Source organism: Pongo abelii, chromosome 8 (assembly GCF_028885655.2).
Source record: "Pongo abelii isolate AG06213 chromosome 8, NHGRI_mPonAbe1-v2.0_pri, whole genome shotgun sequence".
In the NCBI taxonomy this organism is placed as follows: domain Eukaryota; kingdom Metazoa; phylum Chordata; class Mammalia; order Primates; family Hominidae; genus Pongo; species Pongo abelii.
The window spans coordinates 23123375-23144157 of record NC_071993.2 but is presented as its reverse complement, the minus strand read 5'-3'; the positions used below and the strand labels follow the sequence as shown (position 1 = coordinate 23144157).

The 20783-nt window shown below is 39.8% G+C and overlaps 1 protein-coding gene across 10 annotated transcripts in view; it reads right to left on the bottom strand.

The window, feature by feature from the left end:
* The window catches only part of ARMC3 (armadillo repeat containing 3), a 111489-nt gene that overhangs the window by 10605 nt on the left and 80101 nt on the right, over positions 1-20783 (bottom strand). For 4 of the 10 annotated variants that reach the window (XR_008510344.2, XR_008510343.2, XM_024253750.3 and 1 more), the window contains 2 exons: positions 20408-20506; positions 19856-19951 (listed from right to left, as the gene is read on the bottom strand). Coding sequence is in view for 7 of the 10 variants with exons in the window: in XM_024253750.3 (XP_024109518.1) it covers positions 19856-19951; positions 20408-20506 (195 nt within the window). In the remaining 3 variants the exon portion in view is untranslated. Of the gene's footprint in view, positions 1-7806; positions 7913-19855; positions 19973-20407; positions 20507-20783 lie in introns of all 10 variants that reach the window. The other 6 variants (XR_008510342.2, XM_024253749.3, XM_054522056.2 and 3 more) reach the window with 3 other exon arrangements.

Here is a 20783-nt window from a genome sequence, read left to right as displayed (position 1 = left end):
CTGTGCCTGGATAGAAAACAAAAGATTGAAAAAAACAATTGACAGACACTCGGGGACCTGTGATACAATTAAAACGGTCTAAGATTGGTGTCATCAAAGTCCCAGACAGAGAAGAGAAAGGGTACAGTATAGAAAAAACACATTGAATAAAGAAGGAAAGGCTGAGATGGCTCCCTCAATTTGGTTGAAAACATAAATCTACACAGTCAGGAATTTCAGTGAATGCCAATAAGGTAAACCCAAAGAAATCTACTCTCAGATTCATCAAAATCAAACTCTTGAAAACTAAACACAAAGCAGATGACATGACTGTCTATGTAGAAACTCCCAAGGAATTCTCCAAAAAGACTACTATAAATGAGTTCATCAAAGGGTCAGGATATAAGATCAACACACAAAAACCAATTGTGTTTCATATAGCAAGTAACAAGGAACATGTGCAAATCAAAATTAAAACCAAAAAACTGTTTGAAGCATTTACAATTGCTCCAAATAAAATACTTACAGATAAACTTTGCAAAACATGTTGAATTCATACATGATCTGTGTGCTGAATATTAAAAATGCTAAGGAAAGCAATCAAAGAAGACTTAGATAAATGATGAGACGTACTGTGTCCATGGATTTGAAGATGTAACTATTAAAGATGTCAGTTCTCCCCCAAAATGATCTCTGGTTTTAATGCAATTCCTATCAATATCCCAGCGGTTTTTTCTAGACACATAATAGAAAATCTTATTCTAGAATTTATATGAAAAGGCACAGATTTTAGGATAGCTACATCAATCTTGACAAAGAAAAATAAAGTGGGAAGAATCACTGTACTTGATAGTAAGGCTTACTATATAGCTACAGTAATTCAGACAGAGTGATACTAGTAGAGGGATAGACATATGGATGGATGTAACAGAACTGAGGACCAAGAAATAGAAACCAAAAAAATATGCTCAACTGATTTTTGACAAAGGTGCAAAAGCAATTCAATGGAAGAAGGATGGTCTTTTTAACAAATGGTACTGGGGCAATTCGACTTGAGGGTCCATGTGGTGATGAAACTATTCATTATCTTAACTGTGCTAGTAGAGGCATAAACCTACACATGTGATAAAATTGTATAAAACTAAATACACATGTAGAAGAAAAATAAACTTGAATAAAATGATTGGATTGTATCAATGTCAATATCCTAGTTATGATATTGTTCTATAGTTTTCAAAATTGTATAATTATTAGGGTACATGGAATTGCTCTATAGTACTTCTTGTAACAGCATGTTATTACCTCACAAACATTTCAGTTAAAAACTTCCTTGGCCTTACTTTTGTCATCTATTTCTAGGCTGTATTCTGTTCATTGATCTGTCTATCCCTTCACCAATACTACATGATCTTGGTTATTGTAGCTTTATGGTAAGTCTTAACATCAGGTAGTGATTATTTCAACTTTATTGTCCTTTTTCAAAATTATTTTGGCTATCATAGTTTATTTACCTTTCCATAAAAGTTTTAGAGTCAGCTTGTTTATATCTATAAAAAATCCTGCTAGAATTTTGATGGAATTGCATCAAATCTATTGAGCAACTGGGGAAAAATCAACATTTTTACTATTTCGCATTTTCCAATATTTGAGCATGGTATGTCTCTTCACTTACTGATTCTTTGATTTCTTTTGTAAGTGCTTTTATAGTTTCAATATACAAGTCTTGGACATGTTTTCTTTCACTTTCATTTTTATTTCATATTTCATTTCTTAAAGCTATTTAAAATATTTACAAAATGTTTGGTTTTCAATTGTTCATTGCTAGCATATAGAAACATGATTGATTTTTGTATGTTGACTGTATTGGCCTTATATCCTGATATATTACTGAACTCATCTATTAGTTCCAAGAGTTTTTTTAAAAGTGGATTTCTTAAGGATTTTCTATTTAGACAATCATGTTGTCTGCAAATAGAGACAGGTTTTTTTTTCTCCCACACTTTCCAATCTGTTTAACTTTTAAAAATTGCCTTATTGCAATGTCTAGGAATTCCAATACAATGTTGAACAGGGGTGGCAAAAACAGATATTTTGTCTTGTTCATGATCTTTGCAGTCTTTTGCCATTAAGTATGATGTGATCTGTAGATTATTTTGTAGATGGCTTTTATCAAGTTGAGGCAATCCCCTTTTATTCCTTTTTTCAACAGTTTTATTTTTATTTTTATCATATCAACATCATAAGTAGATGTTGAATTTTGCCAAATGCTTTTTCTGTGTCAGTTAATATAAATTGGTTTTTCTTCTTTATACTGCTAATATGATGGATTACATTGATTGACAAGCATGACAGAGGCTTGCATTCCTAGGATAAAGCCCTCAAGTTGCTCAGATAAATTATTCTTTGTATATACTGCTGAATTTGATTTGCTAGTATTTCATACAGGATTTAGGGATCTATGTTCATGAGGAATATTGATCTGTAATTTTCTTGTAATGTCCTTGTCTGATATTGGCATTAGAGTAACCTAATGCAAATAGATTGGCATTAGATTCTCGCGAGTTGAGAAGTGTCCTCTATTTTCCTATTTTCTGAAAAAAATTGTGTAGAATTGATGTTAATTCTTTAAATGTTTGGTGAAATTTGCCAATGAAACTATCTGGATCAAGAGATTTCTTTTTTGAAAAAAATTTTAATGAATTAAATTTATTTAATAGTTACAGGGCTGTTGCCTATTTCATCTTTGGTGAGTTTGGGTAGTTTGTAGTTTTTGATAAATAATTGGTCCATTCATTGCATCTAAGTTGCTGAACTTAAGTTGCTTGTAGCATTTCTTTATTATCCTTTATTGTGTGTTGAGGGGTTGTAGTAATAATTCCTTCTTTCATTCCTGGTTTTGGCAATTTGTGTCCTCTCTCTTTGATTAATTGTCATCTTTGCAGAGGTTTACCCAAGTTATTGAATTTTTTAAAGAAACAGATTTTTATTTCATTGATTTTCTCTATTGTTTCTGTTTTAAATTTCATTGATTTTTGACCTTTATTATTTCCTTCTTTCTGTTTGTGTTGGGAGTGTTTTGCTCTCCTTTTTCTAGTTTCTTGAGGTAGAAGCTCAGACTATTGATTTGAGACCTCTTTTTGTTTCTAACTTGAGCATTTAATACAATAGATTTTCCTCTCAACACTCCTTGAAGTGTGCCCCACAAATTTTGATATTCTTTATTTTTAATTTTCTTTCAGTCCTATGTTCTTAATTTTTTTTGAGATGTCCTTTTATGTCCCATGGATTATTGAGAAGTGCATCATTCAATTTTCACTTGTTTAGAGATTTTCTTGTTGCATTTCTGTTACTAATTTCTAATCTGATTTATCATGATTGTTGTATATATTATATATAATTTCAAGTATTTTAAATTTCCTGAGTTTTTTTTATGGCTCAGGGTATTCGTGAATTTTCACATGCACTTTTAATGAAACATGTATTCTGCTGTTATTGTTGGAGTGTTCTACATATGTCAATGAGATCTTGTTGGTTGCTGCTGTTGCTCAAATCTTCTGTATCCTTGCAAATTTTCCGCCTAGAAGTTCTATCAGTTGCTGGGGGTTGGGGGCAGTGTTGAAGTCCCAATTATAACTGTGAACTTGTCAAATTCTCCTTTCAGTGCTATCAGGGTTTTTTTGCTTCATTATTTTGAAGCTTTGTTGTTTGGTTCACACACATTAGATCATTATGTCTTTCTCATAAGTTAATTCATTTGATCACTAATATAATGTCCCTCTTTATTTCTAGTAATTTTCTTTGCTCTGTAGTCTAATTTATAAGATATTTTAAAACCCACTCCACTCCTGCTCCATAAAAATTTAATGTTTACATGGTATTTTTGTCCATCCTTTGACTTTCAACCTACCTATGTCAAATGAATTTGAAGTTAGTTTCTTTAAACAGCATGCAGTCGGATCATAACTTCTTATCCACTCTGCCAGTCTGTCTTTCAATTGGTTTTCATTCCTCTGCTCTTCTTTTCTTGCCTTCTTGTGTGTTACTTGAACATTGTTTTTAGGATTCCATCTTGACTTATTTATGGCTTTTTGAGCATAGCTTTTTGTATAGGTTTTTTAGTGGTTACAGTAGGTATTACAATATACAAATATGGCTTATCACAGTTTACTGGTATCCACATTTTACTGCTTCAAGTAAAGTATGGAAGCTTCACCTCCTTTCAGGTGTCTTTACTTCCTTTACTTTAAAATATCGTTGTCTTGAGTATCAGATGTTATACATTTTGTTTCAATCATCAAATGTGACGTATAATACTCATGAGGAAATGGATAGTCTACTGCATGGAGATATATATATATAGCATTCCTCTGTCTTCCTGATCCTTCCGGATTCTTTCATCATTTCCTTTCTGTTTGAAGAACATTCTTTAGCCAATCTGTTAGGATAGGCCTGCTAACTGTAAGTTGTTTAGTCTTCCTTTACCTGAGAAGGCCTTTATTTGTCTTCTTCATTGCTGAAGAATGGTTTCACCAGATACTTGTAGTTGACAGTTCTTTTCTTTCAGCACTTGAAAAACATGCCACTTCCACTTGGCTTCTACAGTGTCAAATAAGAAAGCCACTGTCACTTGAGTCGATGTTTTCCTACAAGAAATGCGTAGTTTTTCTTTGGCTGCTGGATTTCAGAAGTTTGATTATAATAAACTTAGTGTTGTTTTCTTTGGGTTTATCCTATTTGGAATCTTCTCCTCTTCTTTAATCAAAAGGTTTATATCTTTCACCAAATGTGGGGAGTTTTCAATCATTACCTGTTTGAATACTCTTTCAGTCCTACCCTCTCTCCTCTCCTTCTGGAACTGCAATGATATGAATGTTGGATCTTTTATTATTGTCCCATAAGTCCTTGAGGCTTTGTTCATTTTTTTTTTTCCAGTTAATTTTTCTCTTGGTTATATAGGTTGAGTGAATTCTACTGCTCTGTCCTCAAGTTCACAGATTCTATCATCTATCAACTCCATTTTATTATTGTGTCCTTCCAGTGAGACTTTTTATTTATGTTATTATATTTTTCAGTTCTATAATTTCTATTTGGTTCCTTTTTTATAACTGCTATTTTTGTTGTTGAAATTTTCTATTTTTTCAGTTATTTCAAGAAAATTTGTAATGGATTGTTGAAGCACATTCATGATGACTGCTTTAAAATCCAGGTCAGATAATTCCAACAACTGATTTATCTTCATGTTGGCATTAACTGATTGCCATTTCTCATTGGTATTGTGATTTTCTTGGTTCCTGATATGATAGGTCTTTTGTTGGTCATAATCTGGATATGTTGTCTATTATATTGGGAAACTCTGGGTCTATTTATTTATTTTAGCAAGCAGTCTCCCTGGAGTTCTGCATAGAGGTCCTGGACTACTTTTATAGGCAGTGATTCCAATGACATGTTAATTTTCAGAGACTTTCAGTGAGTGTATGTGTTTTTCTGCTTGGTTTAACTAGGCTGCTGGGACTCCCACTGGTCCCTCCTGGTGTTATCTGAAGGAATACGAGGGGTTTCCCCGTTCTGGGACTCTCTGTGAAGGATAGGTATTTCAGGGCTGCAAGGACCCAGAGGCTTCCCTAGGCAGGGGCTTGTTGTGGCTGGTTTCCCCCAGTCTGTGTAAGATGGATAGGACCCTTGTGGCAAGATGTCTCCCTACTATCATCCCCCACTCCATGTCTCTTGGTGAGAGAAGGTAGCCTCAATGCCATGGGGACAAAGGAGTGCCCTGTGCCACGGTACTTATTGTGCTTAGGTCCTTCTTGCAGGTTCCACCCACCTGCCCAGTGTTTCTCAGTGGGAGAGGGAGTCTCAGGCTTATTGGGACAAAGCAGATTCCCAGGCTGGCCACATCCTGGGCTGAGCAGGTCCCTTCTGGCCACTCCAGTATCTCTGGGTGGGAGAAGCAAATCTCAGCTCCTCAGGTACACTTGCTGTGTCTAGGTCCCTCTTGCTACTCCTGCCTAGCTGCCTTGATATCTCTTGGCAGGTCTAGGGGTAGAGGGGGGAAAAGGGAAGTGGTCTCTGGCTGTCAGAAGAGGCATTTGCTTACCCTAGACTCCTAGTGTTAGTGGGGCTCCAATCAACCCCCTTGTCATTGGCACTGAGTTTGCCTAGTGTTGTCAAATGACTACTAGTTACTTTCTGTTGCTAGACTTGGGGGGCCTTCTGTTAGATGAGGGAACATAAGATGCCCTGCTGCTGTGTTTTCCCCCCAGTCATAGGGTCTCCAGCCAGTTCACCTTCTTCTTGCCTCCTTTGGAGTTCTCCTTTGTTTGCCTCTTGCATTATTTCCAGGGTTAATAGTTCTATTTAGCAGGGAGGAGCAAAGAAAAACTAGTCTGTGCCAACTTGATCTGCAGGAAGTCATCAAGTGATTTTTGACAAAGGTACAAAGATAATTCAAGAGAGAAAAATGTTGCTTTTCATCAAATGTTCCTGGAACAATTAGACATTCATATGCAAAGTAAATTTCAACATAAGCCTCACATTGTATGTAAAAATTAACTCAAAATTAATGCTAGCCCTAAATAGAAAACCTAAAAGCAATGAATATTTTGAAGAAAACAAAGGAGGAAATCTTCTTGATCTAGGGTTAGCCTATATATGTACATAAACACTCTATAGATATAAATGAAAATATACGTATTTTTTCAAGGCATTCACCAAGAAGCAGGGAGTCTTTAGACATGACACCAAAAGCACAATCTATAAAAGAAAATTTTGACAAATTTGACTTCATCAAAATTAAAAACTTTTGCTCTGAGAAAGATACTGCTAAGGGAATAAAAAGACAAGGAACAGAGTGGGAGAAAATATTTGCAAGCCACATGGTCAACAGAAGACTTATATGTAAGACAAAGAATGCTCAAGACTGAACAGTAAAAAAACAAACAGCTTCTGCACAGCAAAAGAAACTATCAACAGGGTAAACAGGCAACCTATAGAATGGGGAAAAGTATTCACAAACTATGCATCCAACAAAGGTCTACAAATATGCAGAATATATACAGAACTTAAACAATTCAACAAGCAAAAAATGAATGACCCCATTAAAAATGGGCAAAGGACATGAACAGACACTTCTTAAAAGAAGACATACATGCGGCCAACAAATATATGAAAAAATCTGCAACATCACTAATTATTACAGAAATGCAAATCAAAACCATAATGAGAATACCGTCTCACACCAGTTAGAATAGCTATTACTAAAAAACTAAAAACTAAAAAAATAACAGATGTTGGCAAGGTTGTGGAGAAAAGGGAACATTCACTCCCTGTTGGTGGGATTGTAAATTAGTTCAGCCACTGTGGAAACAAGTTTGGAGATTTCAAAGAACTTAAAACAGAACTACCATTCGACCCAGCCATCCCATTACTGGGTGTACACCCAAAGGAAAATAAATCATTGTACCAAAAAGACACATTACTCCTATGTTCATTATGGCACTATTCACAATAGCAAATACATGGCATCTACCTAGATGTCCATCAACAGTGGACTTGATTTTTTAAAATGTCATATATATACACCATAGAATATGATGCAGCCATGAAAAAGAATAAAATCATGTCCTTTCCAGCAGCATGGATGAAGCTGGAGGTCATTATCCTAAGTGAATTAATGCAGGAACAGAAAACCAAATACCACATGTTCTCAGTTATAAGTGGGAGCTAAACATTGCATACACATGGACATAAAGATGAGAATAACAGACACTAGGGCACTTGGGGGCTACTAGGTCGGGGAGGTTGAGAGGTGGGGAAGCGTTGAAAACCTACCTGTTGGTATTGGGCTCACTACCTGGGTGACAGGATCATTCATACACTAAATTTCAGCAACACACAATTTACCCACGTAGCAAACCTGCACCTGTACCTTCTGAACCTAAAATTAAAGTTGAGAAAAAGCAAAAACAAAAGCCCAATTTAAAAAATGGACAAAATACTTGAACAGATACTTCACCAAAGAGGATATAAAGATGGCAAATAAGCACAGGAAAAAATGTTAACAGCATTAGCTATTAGGGAAATGCAAATTAAGATCATGATGAGATACCACTATTTACATATTAGAATGGATAAATAAATACTAACAATCCCAAGTGCCAGCAAGGAGGTGGAGGACCTGGAGCTCTCATACATTGCCGGTGAGAAAGCAAAATGCTATTGCTATTCTGGAAAAGTTTGCTAGTATCTTGTAAAGTTAAACATACAGTTACCATATGACCCAGAAATCCCACTCCCAGGTATTTACCCTAGAGAAATTAAAACTGGCTGTGTATGGTGGCTCACACCTGTAATCCTAGCACTTTGGGAGTCTAAGGCGAGTGGATCACTTGAGGTCAGGAGTTTGAGACCAGCCTGGCCATCATTTAGTAGAGACCATCATCCATCTCTACTAAAAATACAAAATTAGCTGGATGTGGTGGCACATGCCTATAATCCCAGCTACTTGGGAGGCTAAAGCAGGAGAATTGCCTGAACCTGGGAGTCGGAGGTTGCAGTGAGCCAAGATCATGCTACTGCACTCCAGCCTGGGCAACAGAGCGAGACTCCACCTCAAAAAAACAAAACAAAAACTTACATTCACACACACACACGAATGTTTATAACAGCTCTATTCATAATCAACAAAAACTGGAAACAACTCAAATGTCCTTTAACAGGTGAGTGGACATATACTGTGGTATATCCACACAGTGAAATAATACTCCAAAATAAACTGCTGATACACAAAACAATTCAGAAGAATCTCAAAGGCATTACACTGAGTGGAAAGGCGAGTCTCAAAGGTTACACACTGTATGATCCTATTCATGTGGCATTCTCAAAAAGACTAACAGGCGTGGCTGCATGGTGATGGCTCGCACATGTCATCCCAGCACTTTGGGAGGCAGAGGCAGGTGAATTGCTTGAGCTCAGGAGCTCCAGACCAGCCTGGGCAACATGGCGAAACCTTACAAAAATTAGCTGAGCATGGTGGTGCATACCTGTAGTCCCAGCTACTCAGGAGGCTGAGGTGGGAGGATCACTTGAGCCCAGGAGGTTGAAGTTGCAGTGAGTGGAGGTTGCAGTGAGCCAAGATCACACCACTGCACTCCAGCCTGGACTACAAAGTGAGACCCTGTCTCTAAAAAAAACAAAACAAAGCAAAACAGAAAAACAACAGTAACAGAGAACAAATAGAAAATACCAGGGGTTAGGATTATCTGGGGTGATGGAACTGTTTTGTATCCTGATTGTGATGATGGTTATACAAATCTCCACTTTTTTTAAAATTCATAGAATTGTATACAGAAATCAATTTTAAAATAAATCTTGCTGTGTATTCACTTTATATTTACATGAGAGTTATGATTTTACTTTTACACAAATTATATTCTAACACCATAGATGGAATGTCTGTCTTTATTCACTTTCTGCATCTCACCCTAGGGGATGCAGGGTGATGACCTGCACCCCACTTTTTACTCTGCACCAAACACCCCTAAACAGCTTGACACAAACTGGAACATTTTCAGTAGCAAAGGAGGCAATCATTGTTTTGCTAAAATACTTCTGAGCTGGTAAATAACGGCTTATCTGTCATTTGTGCCTCGGCAAGGCTTCCTTTCTCTACTTTCCACTGCTAGCTGAGAGCCCACATTGGGAGAACCAGCAGTGAGGCTGGACAGCCCTCTGGGAGGCAGTGGGGAGGATGTCCACGGCCACTCACTAGAGCAGCTTTGCAAGGAACTCACGGAAATCTAAAAGGGAAGATGCAGGGGTCAGGGGAGTCACAGACTCTTCACTTCACAGCTGTGCCAGGACGCAGCCTATCCTTTTCCAGTTTTTGGCTTTAGCTGTTTTTCCTTAAAAATTACCAAGGTGCGGCCGGGCGCGGTGGCTCACGCCTGTAATCCTAGCACTTTGGGAGGCCAAGGCGGGCGGATCACGAGGTCAGAAGATCGAGACCATCCTGGCTAACATGGTGAAACCCTGTCTCTACTAAAAATACAAAAAATTAGCCGGGTGTGGTGGCGGGCACCTGTAGTCCCAGCTACTCGGGAGGCTGAGGCAGGAGAATGGCTTGAACCTGGGAGGCAGAGCTTGCAGTGAGCAGAGATGGAGCCACAGCACTCCAGCCTGGGTGACAGTGCGAGACTCCATCTCAAAAAAAAAAAAAAAAATTACCAAGGTGCAAGTCTAATAAATGATACCATTATAGGTGCCTTTTTGGTTTTGAAGCACACAGGCTCTCAGCTGACCCACAGTTACGCAGAGACAGATCAAGAGGCACCATCTATGGCCAAACATGACTTTGGGCAGAGGGTCTAAAAATGAACGCAATGAGAACCTAAGTTTCCAGGACTCCAGACAGTTTGGTGACTCCAGTGTGGCCTGGGAGGCTGTCCTACAACCCCAGCCGTGACCACAGACCTGCTTCCCTGCCCAAGGACTTTAGCTGTTTTGCATGATGAGAGAAGTCTCCAGAACAGGCCTGGGTGGGACTTTGAGTAGGTGGAGTTCCAAGGAGCACAATGCTGTTTCTAATACCTGACTTGCAGTCAACACTGCTGCTAGTTCATTTCCATTTTTCCAGCGGAATTTTGTCAATTAACCAGTGATATGCAAATAAATGCTTCTGTTTATTATTAAAAAGAATTGTTGCCTTATCTAAATATCTACCACACTGCTCTCTGTGACATTAGCCTGCTTTCTGAGGGCAGATTTTCTTACACACCTTGTTCATTATAATAGGATCTGACAATATTAAGATTAAACAGTAGCTTTGATTGCAGCTTTTATTTTGTTACCTTCTTGAGAACAAGGAACTTAAAACAACAAATGTGTCAGAGGGTCGAGAAATCAAGAAAATGGGGCTAGGCCAGACCAGGCAGGTGAATTACCTGTTTCGTTTTGTTTTGTTTTGTTTTTTGAGACAAAGTCTCGCTCTGTTGCCCAGGCTGGAATGCAGTAGTGCGATCTTGGCTCACTGCAACCTCTGTCTCCCAGCCTCAAGCTGATTCTCCTGCTTCAGCCTCCCAGGTAGCTGGGATTACCAGCATTTGCCGCCATACCCAGCTAATTTTTGTATTTTTAGTAGAGACAGGGTTTTAGCATGTTGGTCAGGCTCGTCTCAAACTCCTGACCTCAAGTGATCCGCCCATCTTGGCCTCCCAAAGTGTTGAGATTACAGGCGTGAGCCACCATGCCCGGTCAATCACTTGTTATATACTCACGCGTATTGAGCATCTGTTACACTAGCAGTAAATTAGGGGGTTTGGGAATTATTTATCTTTAAGTATTACTTGAAGCACAAGGTAGGAGGGAAGAATTGACTGAGGTCCAGATGAATTTTCTTTTTATTTTGAAGAAAAGAATAGAAAAATAATCCTGTCAACTGCTATTTGAGAATTACAAAGCTCTATATTAGTTTTAACAAGTACTAAGAGTTTTATACTTTCTAATTAAATATTATATTTGCTGCAGCTAAGTAAAGGAGAGAGGTTAATCCTGTATCATGAACGCACCCAGCATGCATTCTAATAAAATCTCTAAGCAAAAGTTAGTATTTCCCAGAGAGATCATCTTAATCCCTTTCTCTTATTTGTAAAAAAATAATAATAATAAATTGGACATCATCACATACATAGTTAAGATTTTAATAAATTAGAAACCAATACTAGGAAGGTCAATTAGAAGTGCAGGAAGCACAGATAGGTTCACCTGTTTTGTAAAATTGCAAGGTGGCGTTGTAAGATTGGAAAGCTCAGTTCCAACAGTCGGTCCAATACTTAGTCACTGAATAGAGTAAGTATTGACAGTTACCTACAAAACAGAGGCAGGAGTGTTTCTCACAGAGCGTGCTGCCTGATGTAAGAACAAGGAGTCATTTGGCATGAAGGAGAAAATATCTGATACACCTCCAGGAAATGCAATCTTATGAATGATTAAAAAGAGAGAATTTCCTGGAACTCCTGAACTGTAGTTTCTTATTGCTATAAATAGAAGCATTTCTTTTGGACTTCTTTCCCATGGAGCCTGCCAGGTTATATTAATAAGGGCTTCAGTACTTAAATACATTTCATTTCATGCATATGGAAATAAACACTTGGAAATTATAAAATTAACTCCGGTAAAATTAATTCTCAGAGCATCAGTTTTTGGTTAAAGACAGCAGAACTTTTACCTCTCCTGCAGAAACTTTAGCAAAACTACCTCAGGAAACAGAGATTTACTGTGGGATCCAAAGCTCTAAGGTTATTTTTCTACATTCATAGGTGGGTGAAAAGGAGAGCAGGTAAACATATAGAATATTTGCTTGGCTCTAAATCGCTTATTGACATTTTCGACATTTTTAAAGTTTAATCCCTTGCTCCTTTTTGATACCATCGACTATTTAAATACATAATTTTAGGACAAGGCTGGTGGGAGAAATACAGGTCATGAACCCAGCCCTCTTGGGGTTTCAGTTTAAGCAAGAAGATTTTGTTATGTGGAAAATAATCACAATACCAGGCAGCATTCAATAAATTCCACATGAGGGATAAAGACGTGAAAGTCTCCAGGAGTTCAATGATGAAAGAAATGTATTCAAATTGGGTGTCCTATTCCACCCAATTTAGTCCAAAAGGATGGGAACAAGGCGTTGTTCAAAGTAGAGAGAGGATTTGTTCTGTGTAGTGTCTGATTGTGTGAGTGTGTGTGAGTGTGTATATTTCTTTCTTGTCTGTCTTCTCACTAGGATGTAAGTTCTATGAAGGCAAAGGTTTTTGTTTACTGCTGTATCTCCAGCACTGGAACAATTCCAGGCACATAGAAGGTGCTCAATAAGTATTTGTTGAATGAATGAATTGCAGAAAAGAAGGTGTGAAGGTGTTTACATGTGACTAAGAGACAATATCTGTTTCTGAAAGACTTTAGTAGTCAAGATTTGGGGGAAGAAGCAACAACAGTTAAGTTATGGGTAAAAAGAGGGTAGTGGGAAATTATTTTAAAAACAAAAATGTTTTAGGAAATCATTATCCTGTAGATCAAGATTGTCTGAGTGACAGAAGTATTAAATAAAGCATTTGCTGTAAATATCTAAAAGGCTCTAGACATGAGCAGCGTGGAAAGAGGATATGAAAAATAAGACAGAAAAACAACTAACTTTTAAATGTGTGTAATAAACTCATGTTCAGTCAAGTGAATGTTCATGAAAACTGGTCTGAATACAAAAGAACAGTGTAGACAGAACTTATCATACATTTCACAAACAGGTCTAGTGAATGCTATTTTTAAATGTTTACATTCAAATGTCCTCTATAAGGAAAAGCTTTAGAAGAAATGTTAGATATGTTGGTTTTGGTGAAGCCTAAGGAAGGAGGAGCGTGGATAACCAGGGAACGAATTAATCACATCTCCTATGAGTGTTTTGCCATGAAGGGGAGTATAACTAAAGCCTTCGAAACCAAAAGTAATATGGTGCCTGGTCACCCAGGAGCCAGAGATTAAAATTTACATACTGCATTATAATGATATTCATCAGGAAAAAGAAATCCGTACTTTCCCTTTCTCTTCTCCATATTAGAACACTTCACATGTAATTGATCTTACTTCTTTCCCATCTCTTCTCTCGTCTCCCTTTCAAACATGTAGCACTCCATGGTTCTCAATGTCTCATTATTCTTTGTCAGTATCTCTCACTTTTTTAATTTATTTTTTTCCTTTATGACCTTCTTTTAATTTTTTTTTAACTTTTATTTTAAGTTCAGGGGTATATGTGCAGGTTTGTTACATAGGCAAATTTGTGTCATGGGTTTTTTTTTTTTTTTTTTTTTTGTACAGATTATCTCAGCACTCAGGTATTGAGCCTAGTACCCATTCATTATTTTTCCTAATCCTCTCCCTCCTCCACCCTCCACCCTCCAGTAGGCCCCAGTGTGTGTTGTTGTTCCCCTCTATGGGTCCATGTGCTCTTATCATTTAGCTCCCACTTATAAGTGAGAACATACAGTATTTGGTTTTCTGTTCCTATATCAGTTTGCTAAGGATAATGGCTTCCAGCTCCATCCATATCTCTGCAAAGAACATGATCTCACGCTTTTTTGTGGCTGCATAATATTCCGTGGTGTATATGTACATTTTATTTATCCATTTGATCATTGATGGGCATTTAGGTTGATCCCATGTCTTTGCTATTGTCTCACTCTTTTTAACATAAAATATTCCCAATAGCTTATCAGATAAATGCAGTTAAAATATTTTATTCTATTTCCAGGAGTCCAAAGTTTTAATAGTCATAAGACAAGAAGGGTTGACCAAAAGATAGGCAACAGGACAACAGGGCTATGGCTAATCTACCCCTCAATGGACCAAAGGCTAAGAAGGGAAGAGAGAAGGGACACACATTGAGCCCCTAAGTGTGCTAGGTGATGGTCAGGCACTTTCCTGACACCATCTCTCCTCTTACGGCAGCTCTTTGAGGCAGGGATCATCATTTTCATTTACAGTTCAGAAGACCAAGGCCCAGTTGTGTCTGAATCCAAAGTCTCTATGTTCTCCCTCACGCCAACAATCCTATTAAATCCTAGGAGTGCTTCAGGGTTTATCTTGAAGTGGGGAGTGAGCTGCCAGAATGTGCAGAGGAAGAGGGAGAGTGAAGACAGTACAAAGAAGGAATAATTATTCTCATTTGTTTATATTTGTTCTCCCTGGCCATACTGTAAAGGAGTCAAACGCCTGTTCCTTTCAACAAACAGCATTCAATAATTAATTTTTAATGTTTAATCAATAAGTAATTTTTTACTGCCCCTGATGAGCCTGATACTATTCTAGGCTCTATGGATATAAAGATTAAAAAAAAGTGTGGTCCCAGATCTCAAACAGCTTATTATTCAGTAAGAAAGACAAATAAATCAACACAAATCAGTGCAGGCGATGGATGAGATAGAATCCATTCACAAAGGAGTTTCAGTTTCATGGGATGACTAATGGCTGTGTTCTGGAGATCTAAGGTACAGCATGGAGACATTATATTATATTTAATAATACTGTATTGTACACATGAAATTTGCTAAGAGAGTAGATCTTCAGTGTTCTCACCACGAAACTACAAAAAATGAAAGGGAACTCTGAGGTGACAGAAGCGTTAATTAACTTAATCGTGGTAAACATTTCACAATGTACACAGATATCAAAATATCATGTTTAAATGTACGTAATAATTTGTCAATTAAGCCTCGATAAAGTGAGAAAAAAACTATAGCTAAACAATTAAAAACCCAAATTCACAAAAAAATGGGCACAAAATAAATGTTTACCCTGGTGTGATCAGAGAAGGCTTCACAAAAACAAAGCTCTAAAGAAAATAAAGAATGAATAGGAACTTGCCACAAAACAAGCAAGGTATTCCAGGGTGGGCCATGCTTGGAGTTTGGGCTTCAGCTATAAGATGAGAGGGAACTTCGTTTTAGGCAGAGTCATATGATCTGACTTTCATTTAAAAAGGTGTGTAGTGGCCAGCCATGGTGGTTCACGCCTGTCATCCCAGCATTTTGGGAGGCCGAGGTGGGCGGATCACGTGAGGCCAGGAGTTTGAGACCAGCCTGGCCAACATGGCAAAACCCCAACTCTAATAAAAATTAAAAAAAAAAAAATTAGCTGGGCATGATGGCACGCACCTGTAATTCCAGCTACTTGGGAGGCTGAGGCCCAAGAACTGTGTGAACCTGGGAGGCGGAAGTTGCAATGAGCCAGGATCACACCATTGCACTCCAGCCTGGTGACACAGTGAGACTCTGTCTCAAAAAAAAAAAAAAAAAAAGGTGGGGGCTAGCACCTCTGGGGGCGCATGCATGGAGGACGGGTTTATGGAGGGCTATGCGAAAGTGGGAGGATTTACAGTACAATAAGGAGGTTGATGTGATTGGCATGTAACATAAAGGCCCGAACTAGGGAAGTAAAAGTGAAAATGAAGGGAAGAAATAGATGTAGGAGAGTTAAGACATAGAGTGGATAGGACTGTCTTGGTCATTCCATATTGGGGATAAATGAGAAGGACTTCAAGATGATTCCTAGGCATGGGTGATTGTATGGGAATATGGTTAACATGAACAAGCACAGGGAAGAGAGGGGGAGGGAGCTTGGGAGCTGCGGTGAACAATGAGTTCAGGTTGGAACATATTGAACTTAAGGTGCCTTCAGAGTGACAGGGCAGAGGACTTCACCAGGCAACTGGACACACAGGTCTGGACTCAAGAGAAGGGTCTCAGCTTTGGAGTGGGAGCTAAAACTATGGAGAGTAGGAATAGGAGTACCACTCCTGGAGAACATTGATATTTACGGTATTGCAAAGGATGAGAAGATAGCACCAAGGGCCAGAAAAGAAGGGATTTATCTATAGAACAAAGTGACATGGATCTAATGAGATCAAGATGTGAGTGTTTCACAGTTTTATGGAAAATATCAGTGTCAAATATCACAATAAAGCAAACTATAGCTGTGTGAAGATCAGCAGCTTGATATTTACAAGTACACAAAATGAGTTCCCACCCAGAAGGAGTGCCCAAAAAATTTAGGATTAAGAACCAGATTGAGCTGTAAGAAAAATAAGACAATTTTAAAAAGCCAAGAAGAGCAGAAGAACCAAAGATGAAAGCTGATGTGTTCACTCGTCCGGGTGAGGACCAGATTGAAAGGTGCACTTTGATTGAGGGACTATATGTACAATAGGGTCCTGTGGCTGCTCATCAGTCAAGTGGCCTGTCCCTAGCAAGGGAGCAGAAGGCTGAGTCTTTCCCAGGGACATAGCTGGGTGGACTAAAGGGGAACACTTGTCTCAGAGGCAGCCAATGTTCTGGATGGCCTGTGAAAATAAGATTGCGTCTCCTGAAAATGCACGAAGAGACAGAGATTGTACTTGATTGCTGCCAGGCTTTTGAACTGGAAGCCTGTTTTGGAATTGGGGCCACATTTGGTCCCTTAGCAAACCAAGGTCACATGCAAGCTACAGTTAGAGGAGAGGCCCTAAAAAAAAGCAAGCAAGGAAGCAAGTGCAAGTAAGTTACCATGCAGGTGGAGGGAGAAAGAGAGAAGGGAAGAGAGGTGGGCGGGCCCTGCAGTTGTCACCTGTCCCACTGAGGACGCTCTGCATCCCTGCACTGAATTCCTTTATATCCTTGTATGGTTGGAGTGGGTTTTGGCTCCTTGCAACTGTTTAGTACAACAATAATAATAGCAACAGGAGCTAACATTGGTTGACTGTTTACCACGTGCCAGGCACTGTGCTAAGCATTTCACACGTAGTGACTTACTTGAGGCTTACAACAGCACTATGAAAACGGTTCTATTTTTATTTCAGTTTTACGGATGATGAAATGAGACAAAGAGAAGGTAACCTATCTGCTCCAGATGCATCATTTATAAGTATGGAACTTGTCAGAAATAACGTTTTCCTGCCAAAGTTTGGATTTCTGTTCTTTTGAATAAATGTGAATGCCTATGAGTGCCAGCCAGGCACTGAGCTAAATACAGGAGATGAAAACAAATTATTCAAATAAGAACATTTCTTTGTTCTTGAGGAGCTTTTAGTCCAGTGGGGAGAAGCTCAGAGAGGCCAAAGGGTAGGACAGAGCAAACCAAATAAAAGAGAAGGACAAGGAATGGAAAGGAAAGGAAAGAGGAGAGAGGAAGGAAGGGAAGGAGAGAGGAGAAAAGGGAAGGAGAGAAGAGGGAAGGGAAGAACAGGGAAGGGTAGGGAAAGGAAGGGTAGGAGAAGGAAGGGAAAGGAATGGTAGGAGAGGGGAGGGAAAGGAAGGAAGGGGGAGGGAAGGGAAGGAGAGGGGAGGGAAGGGAAGGAGTGGGAGGGAAAGGGAAGGAGAGGAGAGGGAAGGGAAGGAGCAGGGAGGGAAAGGAGAGGAGAGGAGAGGGAAGAGAAAGAGAGGGAAGGGAAGGGGAGGAGTGGGGAGGAAAAGGGATAGAAAGGGGAGGGAAAGGAAGGAGCGGGGAGGGAAAGGAAGGAGAGGAGAGGAAAGGGAAGGAGAGAGAAGAGGGTAGGTCAGGGAATGGGAAGGAAGGGAGAGAGAAGGGAAGGGAAGGGAAAGAGGGGAGGGGAGGGAAGGGAAGGGAAGGGAAGAGAAGAACAGGGAAGGGAAGGGAGACAGGAGAGAAGGGAAGGGAAGGAGAGGGGAGGGAAAGGAAGGAGGGGGGAGGTAAGAGAAGGAGAGGGGAGGGAAGGGAAGGGGTGGGAGGGAAAGGGAAGGAGAAGAGAGGGAAGGGAAAGAGAGGGGAAGGAAGGGAAAGAAAGGGGAGGGAAAGGGAAGGAAAGGGGAGGGAAACGAAGGAGCAGGGAGGGAAAGGAAGGAGCAGGGAGGGAAAGGAAGGAGCAGGGAGGGAAAGGAAGGAGAGGAGAGGAAAGGAAGGAGAGGAGAGGAAAGGGAAGGAGAGAGAAGAGGGTAGGTCAGGGAATGGGAAGGAAGGGGAGAGAGAAGGGAAGGGAAGGGAAAGAGAGGGGAGGGAAGGGAAGGGAAGAGAAGAACAGGGAAGGGAAGGGAGAGAGGAGGGAAGGGAAGGACAAAGAAGTGGAGGGAAGCGAAGGAGAGGGAAGCTGGAGAGAAGGGAAGAGAAGGGGAGGGAGGGAAGGGAAGGACAGGGAAGGGGAGGAGAGAACAAGCAGAAGCTATGGGACTGGAACCACAGGAACAGATGAGAAGCAGTGATGAGAATATTGAGCAACAGAGACTCTAACAACAGAGAAGAAAGCCAGAGCAGAAAATAAAGCAGTCTGAGGAGGAGGGCAAACCACTGCCTATGCCTTGGGAGACTTGGGGCCCAGCCTCCTTGGAAAGCAGGGGTCTGGTATCCATTCCCCACAGCCTCCAATGCCACCATGGCCCTTACAGGCTTAAGTCTACCATAACTTAATACAGTTTTTCAAAGAATCCAGGAAAGTTCTCACAGGAGAATTATGTTTTAAATATATGTAAACATGTAGGGCTGAGCAGGGTGGCTCATGCCTGTAATCCCAGCACTTTGGGAGGCCAAGGCAGGCAGATCATGAGGTCAGGAGCTCGAGACCAGCCTGGCCAACAAGGTGAAACCCCGTCTCTAGTAAAAATACAAAAATGAGCCGAGCCTAGTGGCGCACACCTGTGATCGTAGCTACTCAGGAGGCTAAGGCAGGAGAATTGCTTGAACCAGGGAGGCAGAGGTTGCAGCGAGCCAAGATGGGAGATGGTGCCGCTGCACTCCAGCCTGGGCGACAGAGCGAGACTCCGCCTCAGAAAAAAAAAGCAAAAAACACAGACCTCAAAAGGACATTATAATTGTCCCAACCACGTAAGAGCGTTGCCCTATTTGCCTCTCCTCCTCCTCGTTCCTTCTCCCATGGAGAGTCAGAGACAGTGAGGGAGGTGAGGAAGGCTGTGGAAGCAAAAGTGGGGCGGGAGGAGACAGCGTGGGACCACACACCTGGGTGTGGGGTTCCCCACCTGCAAAAGTCAGCAGCGGGAGGCAGAAACCCTCACACCAAGTTGGTTACCCAGGGTTGGGCTTTCAAAAGACTGACTAGAGACTGCTGTCCCTGTTGCCATGTTTTCATTAAAGTGACTGTAGGACCTTGTTGTTCCTACAAGTGATCCAAGTGACCCGAGTTTTTGGCCAGAGCCAGAAGAAAATTCTCTCCGGCTAAGTTTTAAAGAGATGGTAAGAGACAAAAATCAAGTCCCTTTTTAATTTCATCTCATGAGTCTTGCCTGGTTCAACACACTGATGTCAGAAGAAAACTTCCTACTTCCTACTGAAGAGCCACCCTTCCCTTCCACCAGCCTGGCTGGGTAATGAGGAACTCAGGACACTTGCTTACCTCCATCCTTTTTCCTTGGTGGCGCTTTTGCTGAGAACAGTATTTCGTCCAGAAGCTGGCTCCGATTTGTCTTCTATGGGAGATCCAAATCCAGCACTAAAATGATAACTATTTTTTCTTGTCATTTGAAAAAAAACCACAACCAATTTCAATCATATGGAAAATAACAATACATTTGCATTTAGAGCTTACAAGGTATTTTTACTTCACTATACAATTTTTACTTCATTACATAATTTGATTCCTTTCCCAATGATGAAGCCAGGGACCCGGCGTTATTTCATCCACAGCTAAGGAAACGAAACCCACACAGACACTAAGTCATGTGGCCCAAATCACTGCAGGTCCACAGGGCGAAAGAGAAGGCGAAACCAGATGTCCTGGCTCCTATTCCAGAGATCTTTCCCATAGCAATGTAAAAGGCAATTGTGCAATCGTATTACCATAAGAAGAATAAAAGTCAAGTTGCCCGAATCTAAAATCTAAAACATTTTTTCACACTCAAATTAAAGGGGAAGTTATTTGCATACAGATAAAACATCATTTTCTTACTTGGTCTTTTCTTTACTCGATCTTCTTAAGGAAGATGAAGAAGAAATACTTCGTCCATAACCAACATCTGATTTATCTTCCATAGATGAAGGTGGAGAACTAAAATTTTACACATTTAAAATTATATATAGATTAAAATAATCTATTTGTCAATAGATTATTGTTTTATTCCACGAAACAGAATTTTTTCCGAAAGTCATAACTGAAGCTGACTTTTAACAGTGACATACTATTTTTAAAGTATAAAGGAGAAGTCATTTTTTCTTTGTTTGTTTTTTGAGATAGGATCTCACCCTACACCCAGGCTGGAGTGCAGTGATGCGATGATGGCTTACTGCAGCCTTGACTTCCGGGGCTCAAGTGATCCTCCCACCTC